The sequence below is a fragment of the Hemicordylus capensis genome, chromosome 5 (assembly GCF_027244095.1).
Source record: "Hemicordylus capensis ecotype Gifberg chromosome 5, rHemCap1.1.pri, whole genome shotgun sequence".
In the NCBI taxonomy this organism is placed as follows: domain Eukaryota; kingdom Metazoa; phylum Chordata; class Lepidosauria; order Squamata; family Cordylidae; genus Hemicordylus; species Hemicordylus capensis.
The window spans coordinates 258,040,248-258,057,624 of NC_069661.1; the positions used below are offsets into that span (position 1 = coordinate 258,040,248).

Genomic DNA, 17,377 nt, shown 5'->3' on the forward strand with positions numbered 1-17,377 from the left:
GCACCACGCACTTGCATGGTGCATTCAGGAAGTTCCAGGGGCCTCCCAGCCCCAGAAACCCCCCACTGCCGACAGCGGCCGCCGGCCATTGTCTGGGCAAGTGATCTGCCCTGATAGGGATTGCGAGGGAGAGTGGATGGTCTGTGGGGAAGGTGAGCATTTCAGGGTTTCCTCCCCTTGCCCCTTTGGAGCCCTTCCTCTGACCGTGAGAAAGGGCTCTGTGTCTGCTCAGCCAGTGTGTTGGTTTGGCCCTCTTAATTGGCCCACATGTGGCTCATGGGGCATGCAGGCTGGGCCTGTCCTTGCAGTAGCTCGCTGTGGGGGGAAGCTGGGCTCTGCTGCCCTTGCCGACATTCCCATCAGGCTTCATCAGCTGGCCAGCTGCGCCGAGGGTCAGCTCCTACCCCGGGGAGCCTGAAGGATCCCAGAGCGGAGGCCGGCTGAGGCCTCCATTCTGTCACGGAGTCCCTTTTTGCATTGCAGATTACGCAAAGGGCTTTGGAGGGCGCTACGGAGTGCAGAAAGACCGGGTGGACAAGGTAAGCAGCTGACTGAGCCGTGATGATGGGGGAAGCAATGGGGGGCAGGGGGGCAGCAGTGGTGGCGGCCTGGGGACCCTTCTGAGAGAATCCTTCCATTCCAAGTTCTTCCCTCTGGTTTTGTTCTCGCCTGCACAATGGAAACTACCCGAGCAGCCTTGATGGTGTTTACTTTTCTCATGACTGGCTTTGCCTGGATTAGCAGCAGGGAGGATCAACATCCTGACACTGCTGAAGAGGAAAGTGGTGGCCACAGCTTGCTCCTGGGTCTCCCCCAGCTTCCCCAATGGACGTCTGTTGCCCCATGATGAGTCTTGTGTTTTGTTTTGGTTTGAATATAGTGCCATGTCCACACAGAACACTTTGCCAAGTGACAAAAGGGGGTGGATGGGAGGGAGGGAGGGAGGGCTCCTGCTCCAAGGAGCTGACAGTCTAAATTTGGTCACTGGGGAAGACGACAGAGTGGAGAGGGAGAGGCCGGTGGGGTGGGGGGAGTAACAAACTATAGGGGGTGGGGACAGGAGAGGCAAAGGTCGACTCGAGAGCAAATGCAACATGCAGACCTTGCTCCAGCTGCTGGCCATGAAGACCAAGAGGTTGAGTTGGAGGGTTCCCGCAGAAGGTGGCTCTGCGGGGAGCTGAAGGCAGAGAGCATTCCTGCCAACGTGTCCCTATTTTCCTATTCACCTGAATGGGAAAAAGAGACATGTTGGCAGGTATGAGAGAGAAAGGCGATGGCAGGCAGGTGCTCTGGGAGGCATCTCCATCCTGCTCTGTGGCTTCTTTTTAGCCTACTTCCCAGTAGGCTTAAGAAATCACCCGGCATTTTGTGTGTCGGTGTGTGCGATTCCCCCCCCCCCATCAACTTCACAACGCTTGGACCAATATGAACCAAATCAGGCACACAGGGGCACCTCAATGGCGTAGTTTGTGATGATGTCATCCACCCCAATTCAAGATGGTGGATGTGTAAACGTTTGAGGGGAAACCACCAAAGGGAGAATCACCTCTGCTAGCTGATGCAGAGGAGACTTCTCATTTGGGGCAGAGGGGGCATTTCCTCCCTCCTTGCTAGCCCCGCATTCTCTCACCAAACATACCATCTCTTCCTCTCTCTGTGACTGTCTCTCTTGTTTGAATGTTGCCCATGCATATTGCCATACGTAGTCACCACTCAAATTGCATATTTAATACCTCCACACCAATCAGGACGTGCCTTTCTTTACTTTCATCTCCTTCAGGGTGGGCAGGGGCTGGCCCAGCCCCTAACCAATCAGAAGTCAGAATAGCTCACAGGCTCCTATTCTGACCAATAGTCAGCAAACAAGGGCAGCCCCATCATCTGCTTTCCCAGGGTCCTCCTAGGCAAGCTGACTCGCTGAGCAGCCTCTCTGGAGATCTGTGTGCAAAATGGGAGGGGGGTCACGGGAGGGGGGTTACGGCTTCCAGCTGAAACAAGGCCTTTTCACTGAAGTCACTCACTGGACAACTTCAGACTCCTCTTGTTTGAAATGTGTGTGTCTTTCGTGCAGAAATATTGGTATTTATTCTTGAAGGGTTCTTATTGCCTTCTCTCCACGGGCAAGCTAACGGGCAGGCAGGCACAGCTTGGAATGGAAACCGGGCCAGACCCAAATAGCCACGGAGCTCCACCCCTCTGCCGTCCTCGTGCACTCAGGATCCAACGCCTGCCCGGCCCACTTCAGTTGATCTCCTTAGCCCAGTCCTGCGTGGGGTGCGGAGGAGGAGGAGGAGGAGGAGGAGGAGGAGGAGGAGGAGGAGGAGGAGGAGGAGGAGTTGGAGAGGGCTGAGATTGCAAGGAGGGGGAGGGGGGAGGCAATGCTGGCAGAAGACGGGATGGAGCTACTGAGGGAAGAGGAGGCCGCGGGGCCTTACAGAGAGAGGGGTGTCTGTGTCTGTGTCTACTGTCTGCACTGACCCCCTCCATGAACCACTCTAAGGGCAGGATCCCTTTACTCACTCACAGCCAACCAAGGGGCGAATCTAGCACTAAATTGGCACTCAAAGGCTGGCTGCCAAGTGCTGGAGTGGAAGGTGGAGATTTTGCTTGAGACAAGTAAACACCTTGACAGATGGAGAAAAGCAGGGGATGCTGGTTCTCTTCTTCCTTGTTCCTTCTCCTTCTTCTTCACCTAGGACAGGAGCTGCTTACTATCAGCCCCACCTATGGTGTTGCCCGTGGCTCACTCCCCTCCCCTCCCAGCCCCGAGGCAGCGCCACCCACCCTGACATAAGTGACCTGCTCTAGGAGGGGAGGGCTAGTTCGGGGGGTGCAGGCCTCCAACATCCTCTTGTGGGGAGGTCCCAGCGTGGGGCTGTGGGACCTGTGCGGCATCTCCCCCTGGCAAGCCGTTGGCTTCTCTTTCCAGGCTGCTGCTGGGTTTGGCGAGATGGAAGCACCCACTTCCTCGTATGAGAAGACGAGACCCGTGGAGGCCGGTAAGAAGTTTCTCTCTCCAGGCCCGGCTGGCCAAGTCTGTGAGTGGATGTGCGGTGGGTGCAGCAAGGCGACATTTGCCCACAGCGCTCCCTACCTCCAGGATGGGTCCAGGGAGGGATGTTGGGCTCTGGAATGGTGGCTGCAGACAGCCCGCCACAAGGTCTAAGTGGCTTTTCATGCTGCTCTGCTGGGCTTTTAGTTGACTTTTATCAGTTTCTTATTCCTGCTGTGTGGTGTTGGGCATTGGTGTCTATCATACATCAGCCTGGTAGACGTTCTGCATGGCAGGTGGGAGAGCCCACCTTAAAAGACGAGTTGACAAGCTGTCTCCTTAACTGGGTGGGGAGGATGGGGGGGGGCCCTGCCCCATAACCATGGCAGCATCTCTCCCTTGCCATTTGAAACAGCTTCCAGCGGGGCAGGCAACCTCCGGCAGCGATTTGAGAACATGGCCAAGTCATCGGAGGAGGGGGACAGGAAGCGGGCCGAGGAAGAGCGGGCGCGGCGCCAGGCCCGGGAGCAGCAGGAGCGCCGTGTGGCACAAGAGCAGCAGCAGAAGGTGAGGGGGCCCGGTCTGGTGTGTGTGTCCCCCTCCCGAAGGGCCACGCTGTGGAGCGGCCCAAGCTCAGCCTGTGGCTCGTGCCAGGCTAGGGTGCCTCCAGTCTGGGCCAGTGGATTTTCCATTCTAGCCCTCACTCCCATCACTGTCTTGCCCTTTGGGACTCTCAAGTCGAGAGTATTTGCACAATTTGTTTGTTTTGGGGGCCGCATTTCTATACCGCCCCCCTATGCAAATCTCTGGGCGGTTTGCAATCTAAATAGAGATAGTTAGTTCCTCCGGAACTTCCTTCATGATTTAAGTTTTCAGCTGCTAGTTTGGAGTCAGTTCTGTGGTAGTTTTGCCAATCAAGGCCCCAGCAGACTCGAAGGGAAGGCCATGAATGTATATCGGAGCTTCTTCCACAGAAGTGGAGGTGGAAACGTCACCCACTGGGGGTGCCCTTGGGCTCCTTCTGCCTTTCCCTGAAGCCTCAGTATGAGGGGGTGGGGGGAGGGGGCTCCCATCCGCCCCCGTGCCCTCCAGATGTGTTTTGGCCCCTGTCGCCCTGCTTCTCGCTGGGAGACCGGGCTGCCACCCTGGCCACGCCACTCCCCTCCTCAGCCTTCTCTCCCTCTCGTCGTCATTAAACCTGGGACAAAGGTCAACATGGGGACAAACGTCGCGGCCTTATCCCGAGCCTTATCCTGAGCTTGGGCTGTGGAGCTCAGCATTGTCTCCACTGGCTGGCCAAGGCTCTTGGAGGTTCCGGATGGGGGTCTTTCCCAGCCCTACCTGGAGATGCTGCCACCAGGGATTGAGCCTGGGACCCGCTGCGTGCAAAGCCGATGCTCTGCCACTGAACTGCGGCCCCAGCTAATTCCCATGGGACTGAACATGGCCATGTAAAGCTGGCCCTGCGGCCAGTGTGGAAATGGGTGTGCTCTGAGCTTCTTTGGGGGGCCCCCTTCTGATCCATCGGTCGCCTCACTGGGAGGTGAGTGGAGAGCCAAGTGAGAGTGGAAGCAGCGTGAAGACTCCTGGCAAAGCCCTCCTCAGGTGGCCTCCAAGCCAATGAGCAGCTTCTCTCTGCTTTCAGGAAACCCAGAACAGTGAAGAGCCCACGCACAGCAGCCCTCCCGCCCCGCCCCGCTCACCAGGGCCTGCCAAGGTGCGCCGAGAGGCCGGCTTGCCCCCTCTGCCGCCAGAACCCTGCCAGGTAGGCACAAGGCCCTCTGAACAGCTCAAGCAGCCCACGGGGGGGGGGCGGGGAGGAGCCGCGGGTTCAGGGGTCGGGCTGGAGCCACACCAACCAAGAGGGCCCCCGAGGGTCCCTTGCAATGCCAGAGAGGAGGCGTCCCCAGATGTCGTGGGACTACAACTCCCATCAGCCTTTGGCCACGGTGGCTGCTGCTGCTGGGTGTTGCTGTCCAACATCATCATCTGGGGACTCACAGTAGGGAACCCTTGCCGGCGAGGCTGCACACCTTCAGAGGCTGGCCTGCCACTCCCAGAACCCCGCTGCGGTTTGGGAATCTGGGTGTTGTCGTACAAAACCAGCAGGGGGGCCGTAGTTGCAGGGCCCTGCCACAGAGGATGCCGGGCTGCGGCTTCTGCACAGCCAGACTGCTCCCTCCCACGTGTCTGGCGATGCAGGGATTTGTCTTGGGAGCAGCTCGGCTTGCCACAGTCGAAGCACGAGACCTGCGGCGGGGGCCACCGGATGGCTGCCGGGCTGGTAGGCTGAGGAGAGGTGGCGGGGGGGGGGGGGCGTGGCATTCACTGTGTTCACCGTGACCATGTTCTGTTTCTTAAACTGCCCTGGAAGATAGATAGATAGATAGATAGATAGATAATTGTTGTTAAGGGGTGTGTGAAAAACTGCTATGGTCAGGGGGGTGGTTGTGAGGGGTGCTGGCAGGATCTCGGAGGCTGGCGGTGTGGTCATTGGGCATGCCTGGTCTTGCCCCCATGTGCAAGGCAGGGTTCTGAGGCCTCAGCCCTACGTGCAGCAGAGTCCTTCGAGTGGAAAGCACTGGGGGTGCTCCTTCAGCCTGTTTTTGAATGCTGCCCTGTGTGAAGGTCTCGGCCTGCAATGGAAACCGGCATGGCAGGCCAAGGCGGGGCTGGGACCTCTCTCCGTGGTTTCTATGTGTGGGGAGATGTTTTTAATCAGGAGCTGGTGAAGGGCAGGGGGGGTGTCCCATGAGGCACAGCTGCCTGGTTCCCAGCAGCCCAAATGTGCCGGGTCCTCCCATCCCGCCCCGCCCCGCCCCCTCTCTGTCAACGAGAGCCACACTGTCTGCAGGCTGCCATGCATCAGGTGGAGCTGTGCGGGCTCAGCTGCTGGAGACAGGATTCTAAGCTAGACTGGCCAGGCCTCTGACTTGGGGAGGGGGCTCCTCTCCTGTCTTCTGCTGTTCAGGGAGTGGCTGAGGAGGAGCAGCTGCCGGTCCTCCCCCCGAGGACTCTGGCCTTGGAGGAGGAAATCGGAGAGCCGCCCCAAGGCCCGGGCGTGCAGGAGCCCATCTACACAGAGAGCGCCGACAGTGGTGGGGACTACGAGGAGGTGGCTGGGCCTCTGGAGCCCCAGAAACCTCCGAGCTTGAAGGAGGAGGAGGATGGAGAGGATTATGAAAACATCCCGGAGCCCCCCGACCACGAGGAGGAAGCCGATTACGACTACACGTGCATGGAGCAGGACTACGAGGAGATCCCAGATATGAAGCCCAGCAGCAGCTGCTCAGGTGAGAGAGGAGGCAGGCGGGATGGAGAGCCAGGGAGGCCCCCTCGGGGCGCCTGCAGGCTCACACTGGCCCCGCGGAAACTTGTATAAGGAAGTGGCCCTTGGGGATCTCTTATCTTTCTTTATCTACCGCCCTTCCTCCTGAGACCTTCTGCTTGGTTAACGAGAGGATAAGCATTCAATACAAACATAAAGACAGAGCCGGTGCAGCTGGAAGTCTGAAAGGGCAACAGGGCCAGCGTTGTGACACACTTTGAAATGTGTTAGGTGTGAGAATGTGGCACCACCTGGTGCTCACCCAGGCGACCTCTCCAGCTCACGAACCTCAAACCCCCCCCACCCCCCGAGAATCCACAGCACAGCCGAGACGCTGGCTTCCAGGGCCAAGTGCCCCATCGTGCCTTCATGCCATGCCATGTACAGTCCTAGCCCACCATGTGCCTGGAAGCGGGGGGCGGGTGCAGTGGGGTGCAGCTGGAGGTTGCTCCTGCCTCCATCGGGAAGGGGGACGTGCCTCCACTTTTCCTCCGCTCTTCTGACTCTTCCGTCGTCTTGGCTGCTTCTTCTCCTTCAGGGGCTGGAGGTCCAGTGTACGAGGCGGGGGGAGGAACAGGCCTGTGCGCCTCGGCCGTGTACGATTACCAGGGAGGTGAGTCCGCTATCTTGCCTCCTGGGTGGGGACGGAGCCTGACTACCACTTTGGGGAGATGGGTCAAGAAGACTGGGGCCAGGGGAGGCTGGGACAGGCAGAAGGGAGGTGGCTGCAGTCCTTGGCAGGCAGGGATGGGTCAGAGCAGGAGGTGGCGTAAACTGTCCTGCTCCTGCATCAGTGTTGGAGGTGGCAGTTGTGGGTCCCTGGCCTGAAGACTCAGGACTGCAGGCCTAGATGCAGGCCCAGGGGCCAACAAAATGGGTCCAGCGTGTGGACTGGACTTGGAAGGTTGTGGCAGGAGAGATGGCTGCAGACCGACATGTGCGCCTCTCCGTCTGAGCCCCACTTCCAGGGGAAGGACTGCATTCTGACCGCCCTCTTTTTTCCTACCCACTTTTGGCAGATGGGGATGACGAGATTTCCTTTGACCCTGGGGACACCATCACAGACATTGAGCAAGTGGACGAGGGCTGGTGGCGTGGACGCTGCCGCGGAAAAGTGGGTCTCTTCCCCGCCAATTATGTCGAGCTCCTGCAGTGAAGCTCCCCGTACTGCACCCCTGTCGCTCCACCCCACGTGCCCACTCTAGTGCAGGCTCCAAGCCAGGCCCAGGGTGGAGGAATCTGAGCTTGCAGCGGATGGCTTCCTCTTGCCCTTGCTGCACAGTCGTGTGAGCAAGACCTTTGTCTTCCAAGTGGCTGCAGGTTCCGGAGGAGTCAAAGCCACCCTAGCCCTTCTGGACTGTCACTAGACTCCCCCACCCCCCACCCCTCTGCCCCACTCCAGACAGGCTGCAGTTTCTGAGCTTATTCCGGTGGACTGAAGTTGTTGTCGTTATACTTGTGTTAGTCGTATGAACAAAACAACGTTTTTAACTAATATAAAGTAACGAGTCAACCCAAAAAGTGGCTGCATTTTGGCCATTTCTTTGGGAGATGCAATGGGCTTAAAAAAGCAGACGGATGTCTTTAAAGCAGAGGGGCACAACTCAAATGGTACATCTGTTGGTGACCTCCAGACTTGACTTCTGTAATGCTCTCTACGTGGGGCTACCTTTGTACATAGTCTGGAAACTTCAGTTGGTACAGAATGTGGCAGCCAGGTTGGTCTCTGGGTCCGAGATGACCCAGAGACCAACTTGGCTGCCACATTCTGTACCAACTTACTCCTTTACTGATGGAGTTACACTGGCTGCCAATAGGTTTCTGGACAAAATACAAAATCCTAGTTATAACTTCTAAAGCCCTCAACAGCTTAGGTCCTGGGTATCTAACAGAGTGTCTTCTTCACTATGAGCCCCACCACCCATTGAAGTCATCTGAGGAGGTCCGTCTCCAGTTACCACCAACTCGTTTGGTGGCTACACAGAGGCGGGGCCTTCTCGGTCGCTGCCCCAGGATTGTGGAATGTGCTCCCTGCTGAGATACGATCCTCTGGCAATTTTCAAAAAACACCTGAAAACCCATCTTTTTGCCCAAGCTTTCTCAGCTTCCTAAATTTTGAGGGTTTTAATCTCTGGTGGGTTTTTTTTTTTTAATTCTTCAATTGTTTTAAGTTTTTTGTATATGTTTTTAACTGGTTTTATGCTATTGTAAACCACCCAGAGACGGAAGTTGGGGCTACAAATATGATAATTTAATAAAATAAATAAATAAATAGATGCTCCAGTGGGCCAGAACCAACCATGGCTTGGTGTGAAGGGGCAGAGGCCAATTTTCAGAGCATTTTCATAGGGAAATTTAACATCCGTATTCATGAAAGCAGTTATTAGTTAGTTGTGGATCTTTCTCTGCATCAAGAGACCCACAATGTCAAGCGTTGTGGTCAGAAAATAGCTCTTTTTCCTGCTCAGTCAGTGGGGCACCTGGAGCCAGAGGTGCACATAAGTAATTTTGGAGCCTGGGCCTAAAGGCCCTTGGAACCCCCCCCCCCCCCGCACCCAATTAAGCATCGTCATGCTCTGCCGGGCAACCACAGCACCCAGGACAGACTGGAGAGGATGGGGGGGGCAGGGGTTGTGGAGGCCCTGGACTTCGGCCCCAAAGTCCAGGGGTAAGAGCACCTCTGCCCAGAGTGCAGGCAAGTCCAGAATAAATACCAAATCCTCTCCACTCCCTGAATGGCTGTTGCTTTCAGGCTGCAATCCTAGGCATGCTTACTTGGAAGTAAGCCTTACTGGATACATTGTGGGATGTATCTCTGAGTAAACATGCATAGGGTGGCATGGTAAGGCAGTTTCCAGAGAGGATGCCCACCTTGGAGGAGCAGGAACTGACCAAGAGTGACCCTTCTGGGGTATGCAATGCCTTCTGCTGCTGCCACCGTCCACATGCTTCTCCTCTGGTCTCAAGTCCCCAACCGTCTTGAGCCATTGCTGCTGCTGCTGCTGCTTGTTGATGGGATGAGCCGAGAGCTCTTCTGGGCACTATCCTGTTCCTGCAGGAGAGTCCCTCCTGGGGGCCAGCAAAAAAAGTCCCCGAGGGCCAGATCCAGCCCCGGAGCCTTATGTTGTGCAGGCCTGTGTTAAAGCTTAAAAAAAAATGTGAGGGCTGTAACAGAACAAAAGATGTATTAATACAACTCTTCAATGCTACTGAATAAAGCAAGCCACAGTCTCTGATTTGAATTGTGGGCCTTCATCTGTCTCTGCAGTTCCCTGGCTTGCTTTCTGAATCAGTGTTTGTGGGCTGGCCTGAGGGCAGACCTACAGGAGATGTGCCTCTCTGTGCATGTGCAGTGAAGCTAGTCTCCCCAAGAAGGCCAAGGGGCTGCAGTCTTCCTTAGCCTCCTCATCACTAGGGTGGGGGTCCGAGCAGAGGAGCCCTCCTGCTAAGCTCACCTGTCACTGCCTGACTGGTGAAGTGTATTTCTTCCTCTGCCCCCCCAGCACCTTCCACAGGGCTCCCTTCACCTCCTTGTTGCGGAGGCTGTAGATGAGGGGGTTCAGCATGGGGGTGATGATGCAATACAGGGTGGAGACCAGGGTGTCTATCTCCAAGGAGTAGCCGGAGCTGGGACGGTTGTAGTTCAGGTTGGCCGTCCCAAAGTAGAGGATGACCACAATCAGGTGGGAGGCACAGGTGGAAAAGGCCTTGCGCCTACCAGTTTTGGAGTTGCTGCGCAAGATGGCGGCCAGGATGTAGATGTATGAGATGAGCACAAGCATGAATGGGCCCACGCCCACGAAAACAGTCGCGGCGTGAAGGGCCACCTCGTTGATGTAAGTGTTGCTGCAAGCGATTTTCAGGAGCGGCGGGACATCGCAGAAGATGTGGTGAATCTGGTTGGCTCCACAGAAGGACAAGTTGGTGGCCAGGGCAGTGTGGAGGGCAGAGTCCAGAAGGCCCCAGATCCACGAAGCCACGGCCAGAGGGACACACACCTGACTGCTCATGAGTTGGCTATAGTGCAGCGGTTGGCAGATGGCCACGTAGCGATCGTAGGCCATGACGGCCAAGAGTGCACACTCTGAGCCCGCGAAGGTCATCAAGAAGAACATCTGTGCCATGCACTGGTGGTAAGAAATGGTGTGTTGCTGGTGCAGGAAGTTCACCAGGATCTTCGGGACAGTGACGGAGGAGTAGCAGATGTCCAGGCAGGACAGATGGCTGAGGAAAAAGTACATGGGGCTGTGAAGGTGGGAATCCAGTTGGATCAAGGTGAAGATCACAGAGTTCCCAATGACAGTAACCATGTAGATGGCTAGGAATGCCAAGAAGAGATAGATTTGGCCATGTGGAACCCCCGAGAATCCCAGGAAAATGAACTCTGCCACCCGTGTCTGATTCCTGACATCCATGTGGCCCACAGAGATGATCTGCACAGGAAAAAAACAAGGAGAAATAGAAGGCGTAGAAGCATCACAAGCGAGTTGTTGTATCTCATGTGAAAAGAAGTGGGGACTGAACACCATCTCCAGCACTTGCCTTTCTCCTCACTACACCTGGCATTTCCCACCATTTTTTTCTACCTTTGTGGCCAGGAACTGCCACAAAGAGAGACCCAGGACATCAGGGACAGCAGCCAAACCCTCCCTAGGCGATTATATTTGGGCATAAACATGGCCTGCCATCTCCTATCAGCCACTGCCCTCGGTTCAGGGTGGAGTGCTGGCTTGCCTCCCTCCCCACTCTAGTTTGTGGCTTGGCTTAGCTGCTTGATCTGGAGGTATGTGTTCCTCTTTTGAATGGCTCTTGCTCTCTTGGCTGTGGGTGCTCTGGTCCACATGGCTAGGCACTGGTACCAGCCTGGAACTTGCTCTTGCCAGCCAGGAGACCCCAGAGACAGGAACCCATGAACACCAATATCCTGGAGTCAGCACCCACTGAGCCTCAGCCCCTTGAAGGACCAGCCCCATTCATACCAAGAACTTTGCATTCCCAAGCGTTTGCACACCAGTGCCAGCAATGGGCCAAGCAGGGTATGATGGAGAAGGCATGCAAGACTCCAACCCAGAGGGGTGCTCCTTTTACTCTTTTCCAGCAGGGAGGAAGAGCCTGGGCAGGGCAGCCTCAACTTGGAGGCATTTAAGTCCTCATGTCTCTATTCTTATTGGCTGCCAAAGAGCCACTTCCTAGCGCTGCTGCTTAGAGCTCCCTTTGAAAAACGAGGACATGCAAAAGCCACCATGTGAGCATGGATGCTGGCGAACCCTTTCCTTTTGAAGGACAATTCTGTGTGGCTAAGCTAGGCATAGCCCGAGGGATTGGAGCTAAGTTCCCCTCACCAGCTTCCTCTTCTCTCCTCCTCCCAGGAGTCATTTTGCTAAATGCGCATGGCCCATAGCTGAGCATGCACACTGTGCAGGAGCCTGGCCAGCAGATGCTGATGGGCCAGCTAGTGTCTTGTGGACAGCAACCGCCACACATGTCCAGGGGAGAAAATGCAGATGTGCCTGGGGAGGTAAACTGCTCCCTAACCCTAATAACCGCCATCACTGAGAATCCAGCCCCTTCCTCACTGCTTCGCCCCATCCTGGGTGCTGTTTTTCAGTCCCACTGAAGTGTGATGGGTTTAGGAGTTCTCAACGGGGGGATTTTTAAAGACAAGTATGCCTCTCCAGCAGATTGAGGCAGCAGTCAGTCAGTCTGCCATGCAACAACCCCATACGGCAATTAAAATAAAATTTTAAATCCACAGTACTAAACATGGTTCACACAACTAAGAGAGAGTAAAGTGTGTGGTTCATTGGCTTGGCTTGCTCAAGCTGACCTAATGTACTTTACGGTTAACATGAATAATGTTTCTGCTCCAAATGTAGCTGAATGAATAGTAGATTCATCAAATAAGTGCAGGTTTTTTTAACTCAACTAACTCTCTAACATTAGTAGCTTGAATTTAAACACACTCATATACTGCAGATTCTCCAGGACAATGACTTTTGGGGTACCTGAAGGGACAGGGCTGGCATTTCCTCTGAAGGACGAAATTAAGTTTCAAACAGAATCCCTTGTTACAAGGAAATACCACTTCTGGTTTGTTCTTTTTTCATCATGTTGAAGATGGATTCTTCCCATTCCTTACGATGCTCAAGCACCACAGAGCCAATGGCTCCAAAATTCAAACAAATTTGAGGCTGGAAGGTATTGTGCATCTCTGAAGGGTTGCCATGACATACACTGTCACCTGCTGAACATGCCTGCCTGCCTACCTAAAGAGACTTGCGTTTTGGGCAGTATACAAATATTATCAACCAACCAACCAACCAACAGCAATGCTACCCTGAAAGGCAACACCTTTCCCCCTCCAATTTGGTCCTGGAGGAGGAGGCGGTGGCGGCGGCCAGCCTCTCCGTACAACCCACCCTTCGGAAGCCCTGTGCCTGCCTCCCTGAAATCCTGGGGGCATGCCGTTCAACCTGCCATCAAAGTTTTACCCAATGAATCCCATCACACTGAAGTCATCAGAACACACAGTCCAGATGAGAAGCGTCACCCGAGTATTCTGCAAAGCAGCAAACCCCTCCCCCCCAAACAGGGCAGTCAGATGTAAAGTCAGCGAGGGCGGCTGTGCCCCAGGGTTCCCCTGTAGCCACGGCATCTCCCCCTCCCCACCAGTGTTCCCTCTAAGGTGTGTGCACGTACGCGCGCTCACAAGGTTTTTTGATGTCCGCTCAGTTAATTTCAGATCCTGCTCAGGTTGAATCAGGAAGGCCCCATGCCAAACGCACATGCAAACGTCTTGATACTGCCGCTCAGAACAGAATTCCTTCCTCACACAGATGTAAAAAACGAGAGAGAACACTGCTCCTCCTCACCCAGCGGGATTCGCAAGCCAGGGAAGCGTCAAGGAGAGTCCAGTGTTTGCTGTTGGCTGGTGTGGCTCGTGGCAACCTGGGGGTGCTGCTCATTCCTCTCTTCCAGGCTGGAGGAGAAGCTGCTTGGAGGCTGCCACCCTCTCTGCCCCACTGGGACCTCCTCTGTGCCTGACCCACCTCAGGGGGGCACTTCAGTTGTTTGCCAGCCTCTTGCCACTCCCTGAAGCAAACGTCCCCCAGATCAGGAACGTGGAGGGGCTGAAGGGCGAGGCTGGACCTTGGCAGGCGGGCAGTGGCCGTGGGAGCCCCTCCTGGTTTTTGCCAACGGGCAGGACAGCTGAGGCTGCTGCTGCCGACCTGCTAGCCAGAACCGCCGCCACCGCCACTGATTGTTTCCTTTGGCCTCCTGTCTCCATGCTGTTGTCCTTCCTGCCTAGGATTCCTAAAATGGGGGCAGCCAGAGGATAAACTGCTCTAGAAGATGAGAGTGGAAGAGAACTTGGCGGCCTTCTGGTCCAAGTGAAGGAAGGCTTCAGCCGGTGAAGGGAAGCTCACTCCACACCCCCTTGCAGGAGGCAGAGACGGTTCCACTATGGAACAGCTCATGCAGTCAGGGAATTCTTCCTCAGCTTCCTTGCAATTTGAACCCATTGGCAGGGGCGCACCTGGGTAATTTTGGAGCCTGGACCTAAAGGCCTTTGGAGACCACCCCCACCACCCCCGCCCACTGCAAGTTAATCATCACCCCCCACACACACACACACACACACACCTCTGACACGCAGTATTTTTAACATGTCAGTTCTTGAGGGCACAAGCAGCAACTGGACTCACAAGAATGTAAGAAGATAAAACAGGCCTATATATGCAAATACGCAGTAGCAGAAACATTTCAACACGCAACTCGTCATATTCCCATCCCACACATTTCTTTCCCCACTCCCCGCTCTGTCTCTAAAGCACCTGGTATGGGTTATAATCACACTCAGCTGCCCGGCACAGTGTGGGACAGCAGCAACCACACCACCCAGGACAGATCTGGGGGCCCCCAGGGGTTGTGGAGGCCCCTGACTTTGGCCCCGAAGTCCAGGGGTAAGAGCATCACTGCCCACTGCTGGTTGTCCTGCCCCCGAAGCAGCAGTGAACCATTTTACGCTCTTCCTGCTGTGCAACCGCCTTTCCAATGTTTGAAGATGGCCCTCCTTTTCTCCAGGCTCAACCATTCCTCATAGGACTTGGTTTCCAGACCCTGCACCAACTTGGCTACTTCTCTTTGACCCATGGCCAGAATCTTCATCTTCATTCCTAATATGGGTCCTAAGAACCCCATGTTCCCAATGCAAGTGAGTCCGGTTGCCCTTGTTCCTGTGTTTTCCACAACGCGTCATTTGGAGATCATGTTTGCCATCTGGAGAGGCATCAAGGTAAATGTGAGAGTGATCATTCCCTTTGTGTGGCTTCTTGTTGGAACTGGAAAATCACAGAATCTGGGTAGGGAAATTCTGGGCTACCTACCTCTATATCTCTTTAGTGCTGCTGGAGACTGAAGTGTGGTCCTTAAGAAAGCTCCGTGTTCTTTGTGCAGGAACTAGTCTGCATTCAGCATGAGCTTGAAATGAAAGTGAGCTCCTGAGAAAGAGCAGAGAGATCCTGTTGCTCCCCAGACTGATCCTGCTCTGAGGCTTAAGATTCTAAAACTCATCTTTAGTGCCACAAAGAATTTGGCTTCCAAATCAGGAAGACAATATGAATTTTTTTATACCTTTCTGTTAGATTTCTTTCCTTGGGCTTCTGGGAATACCCGTATTTGCACACCTGAACATCCCCTTGAATGTTTGGTTGGGGTTTGGGGGGGTGTTTTTTTGTTTTGTTAGGATGTTCTAGGTGTCCAACCTGCCTTTAAATGGGTGTTGATGGCAGCCAAGACCCTTTTGGGAGCCATCATAGGTGGCGGAGGCTGAGCAGCTAAAGCCTTGCCTGCCCGGATTCTGCACGCCCTCCTCTGAGTCCGGACCAGATTATCACTGTGCCCATCCCCATTTAAGGCTCTGACCTCCAGCCAGTCCCTCCTGACACCTGCCTCGCCCTCTCTCCTCCTCCATCACCACCCCCATCATCCTCCGTCAACCACCTGTCTCACCACCCCCACTCCACTCATCCACCATACTCCTCATTTCTCCCTGACTCCCACCCCCCACGAATCCTGAAAACTGGGGTAGTGGGTGTCAGACTCAAAGGGAAGCCAAGAGAACCTCGGAAGAGCTGTGCTGGATCAGTCTGGGGGGGTCGGGGTCCATCTCACCTAGTACCCTCTTTCCCACAGTGGCCAACAAGATTCCCAGAAAGAGAACACAAAGGCAAAATACCTTTTCTTGGTTGCCCCACCAACAACTGGTTTTCAGAGGTACACTGCATCTGAACATGGAGGTTCCATCCATATATCTGTCATGGCTAATAGCCAGGGATGGACCTCTCCTCCTCCTCCTCCTCCTCCTCCATGAATGTGTCTAATCCCCTTTTGGAGACTCCTCCTAAGCCCGCAGCCAATGCCAGGAATGCATTCCGCCGCCAGAGGTTCCTTGCCTTAGGTCTCCAGATGTTGACTACGATCCCCATCTTGACAGCAGTTCCAGTCCATCAGGGGACCGAGGGGAGGAGACCCTGTGCTACGTGCTTGGTGAAGGAGGACTTTCTCTGGCCTGGCCGGACTCTGCAGCCGATGCCTTCCCTCCCTTCTGCTCCATAGTGGAGTCAGCCCCCAGTAACACCTCCTCAGCGCTTCAGGCGTTTTTGAGCTGGGCTGCTCTGTGAGGAAAGCAGGGCTGCTTTGGGGGCAGTTGCAAATCAGACTGCCTGAATCAGACTTGCCATTTGCCAATATTTTGACATTTCCTCCCTGGTGTTAGCTGGTGTACAGGCTGCAGTGGCTCAACTGTTGGACTAGGGCCAGGGAGGCCCAAGTACAAATCCCAGTTCAGCCAGGAAGCTTGCTGGGATTTTCGGAGCCAACCTCATACTGATCTCTCAGCCTAGCCTACCTCGTAAGGTTGTTGTGAGGAGAAACGTAACCATGTACACTGTTCCGGGCTCCTTGGAGAAAGGCGGGATAGAAATGTTATAAACTGCGTATAAAGAAGACATCCCCTGCCTGCCCACCCCCTTGCCAAAGGAAGCCCCCCGCAGTCTGGGAGCTGCTCCTGGCACCTTTCTCTGCTCCTCACCTGGCACCCCCCAGCTGGAGGGGAGGAGGCTGCTGCTTCTGCTGCTCTTGGAAGGGCTTCTTCGGCCACTTGACCGGACCCAGCAGCAGGATCCAGAGTATGCAGCCTGCCCTGCTCTTCCCGGAGGCACTCAGATTCTGCCCCGCAAGAGGACCGTGGTGGCCAATGGCCGGCGGTCTGTCTGTCCCAGTCCCCACACAGCACTGCTGCCTGGAGGGTGTGAGGCCAACAGGCCGGGGAAGAAACGAGGGCCTTGATGGCCCTGGCAGGCGCCACTTGCGTCATGAGGAGGAGGAAAGCCCTCTCCCTCTGGGGCTTTGTGGCAGGAAAGGGAGGCTGGGAGCAAGCGCAGGGCTCCACAGACACCCGAGTTCGGAGCAGAAATGGCCATCAGTCCTGACCGCTGCAGCTGGTCCAGAGCATTGCAGGAGAACAGGAGGTGATACGGAGGAGCCCTCCTCCATGGGCTTTGCAGGTCATCCCTGCAGCCAGAGACCTCCAGAGAAGAGCCAGCGACAGCTGCAGCCTGCTGCCTCCGCAGCTCCTCTTCATGGCCAATGGCCTCCGGGTCAGCTTCAGGGGGCAATGTAGATGTGCTGCAGCCAGCCAGCCCCACCACCCACCACCCCATCTGCATGGTGCTGCAGGGGGGCTGTGGGGAGTGGTTCTTGGATCAGCAGCCAGTCAGGCAAACTCACAGCCTTCATGCATGCCAGCAGATTGGTGGGGGGGGGGGCTGAATAATCCACTCAGAATCCTAATTCATAACTGTAAGCAACTTAAAATAAGAAAAGCCTGGCTGGCTGGGCTGCATGGAGAGAGAGAGAGAGAGAGAGAGAGAGAAGCCACACACACACCCCTCTGGCCACCACCCTTCAAGAGTTAAAAGCAACACTAACCCTTTCCTTCTTGGCTAGGAATAATCCAGTTGCTCCTTCCCTGCTTGGCAGCTGTCCCTTTGGAA

General features: G+C 55.3%; 2 protein-coding genes across 4 annotated transcripts in view; one reads left to right on the forward strand and one right to left on the reverse strand.

Moving 5' to 3' along the window:
• LOC128328359 (hematopoietic lineage cell-specific protein-like) overlaps nucleotides 1-9,558 on the forward strand; it is a 33,721-nt gene extending 24,163 nt beyond the window's left edge. For all 3 annotated transcript variants that reach the window (XM_053258266.1, XM_053258267.1, XM_053258268.1), the window contains 7 exons: nucleotides 484-539; nucleotides 2,930-2,999; nucleotides 3,408-3,559; nucleotides 4,638-4,757; nucleotides 5,964-6,285; nucleotides 6,859-6,933; nucleotides 7,340-9,558. In XM_053258266.1, the coding sequence (XP_053114241.1) occupies nucleotides 484-539; nucleotides 2,930-2,999; nucleotides 3,408-3,559; nucleotides 4,638-4,757; nucleotides 5,964-6,285; nucleotides 6,859-6,933; nucleotides 7,340-7,476 (932 nt within the window). In that variant the 3' untranslated portion in view covers nucleotides 7,477-9,558. The remainder of the gene's footprint in view (nucleotides 1-483; nucleotides 540-2,929; nucleotides 3,000-3,407; nucleotides 3,560-4,637; nucleotides 4,758-5,963; nucleotides 6,286-6,858; nucleotides 6,934-7,339) is intronic.
• A 167-nt stretch (nucleotides 9,559-9,725) lies between these two features.
• LOC128328360 (olfactory receptor 1019-like) lies at nucleotides 9,726-10,738 on the reverse strand. Its single transcript, XM_053258269.1, has one exon. It carries the CDS (start codon nucleotides 10,733-10,735, stop codon nucleotides 9,779-9,781), a length of 957 nt encoding a protein of 318 aa, XP_053114244.1. The 5' UTR covers nucleotides 10,736-10,738; the 3' UTR covers nucleotides 9,726-9,778.
• Nucleotides 10,739-17,377: the final 6,639 nt, after the last annotated feature.

Bases quoted from the DNA above. Each gene is read 5' to 3' on its own strand.
- LOC128328360 (XM_053258269.1), bottom strand. From the start codon at position 10,735: ATGGATGTCAGGAATCAGACACGGGTGGCAGAGTTCATTTTCCTGGGA.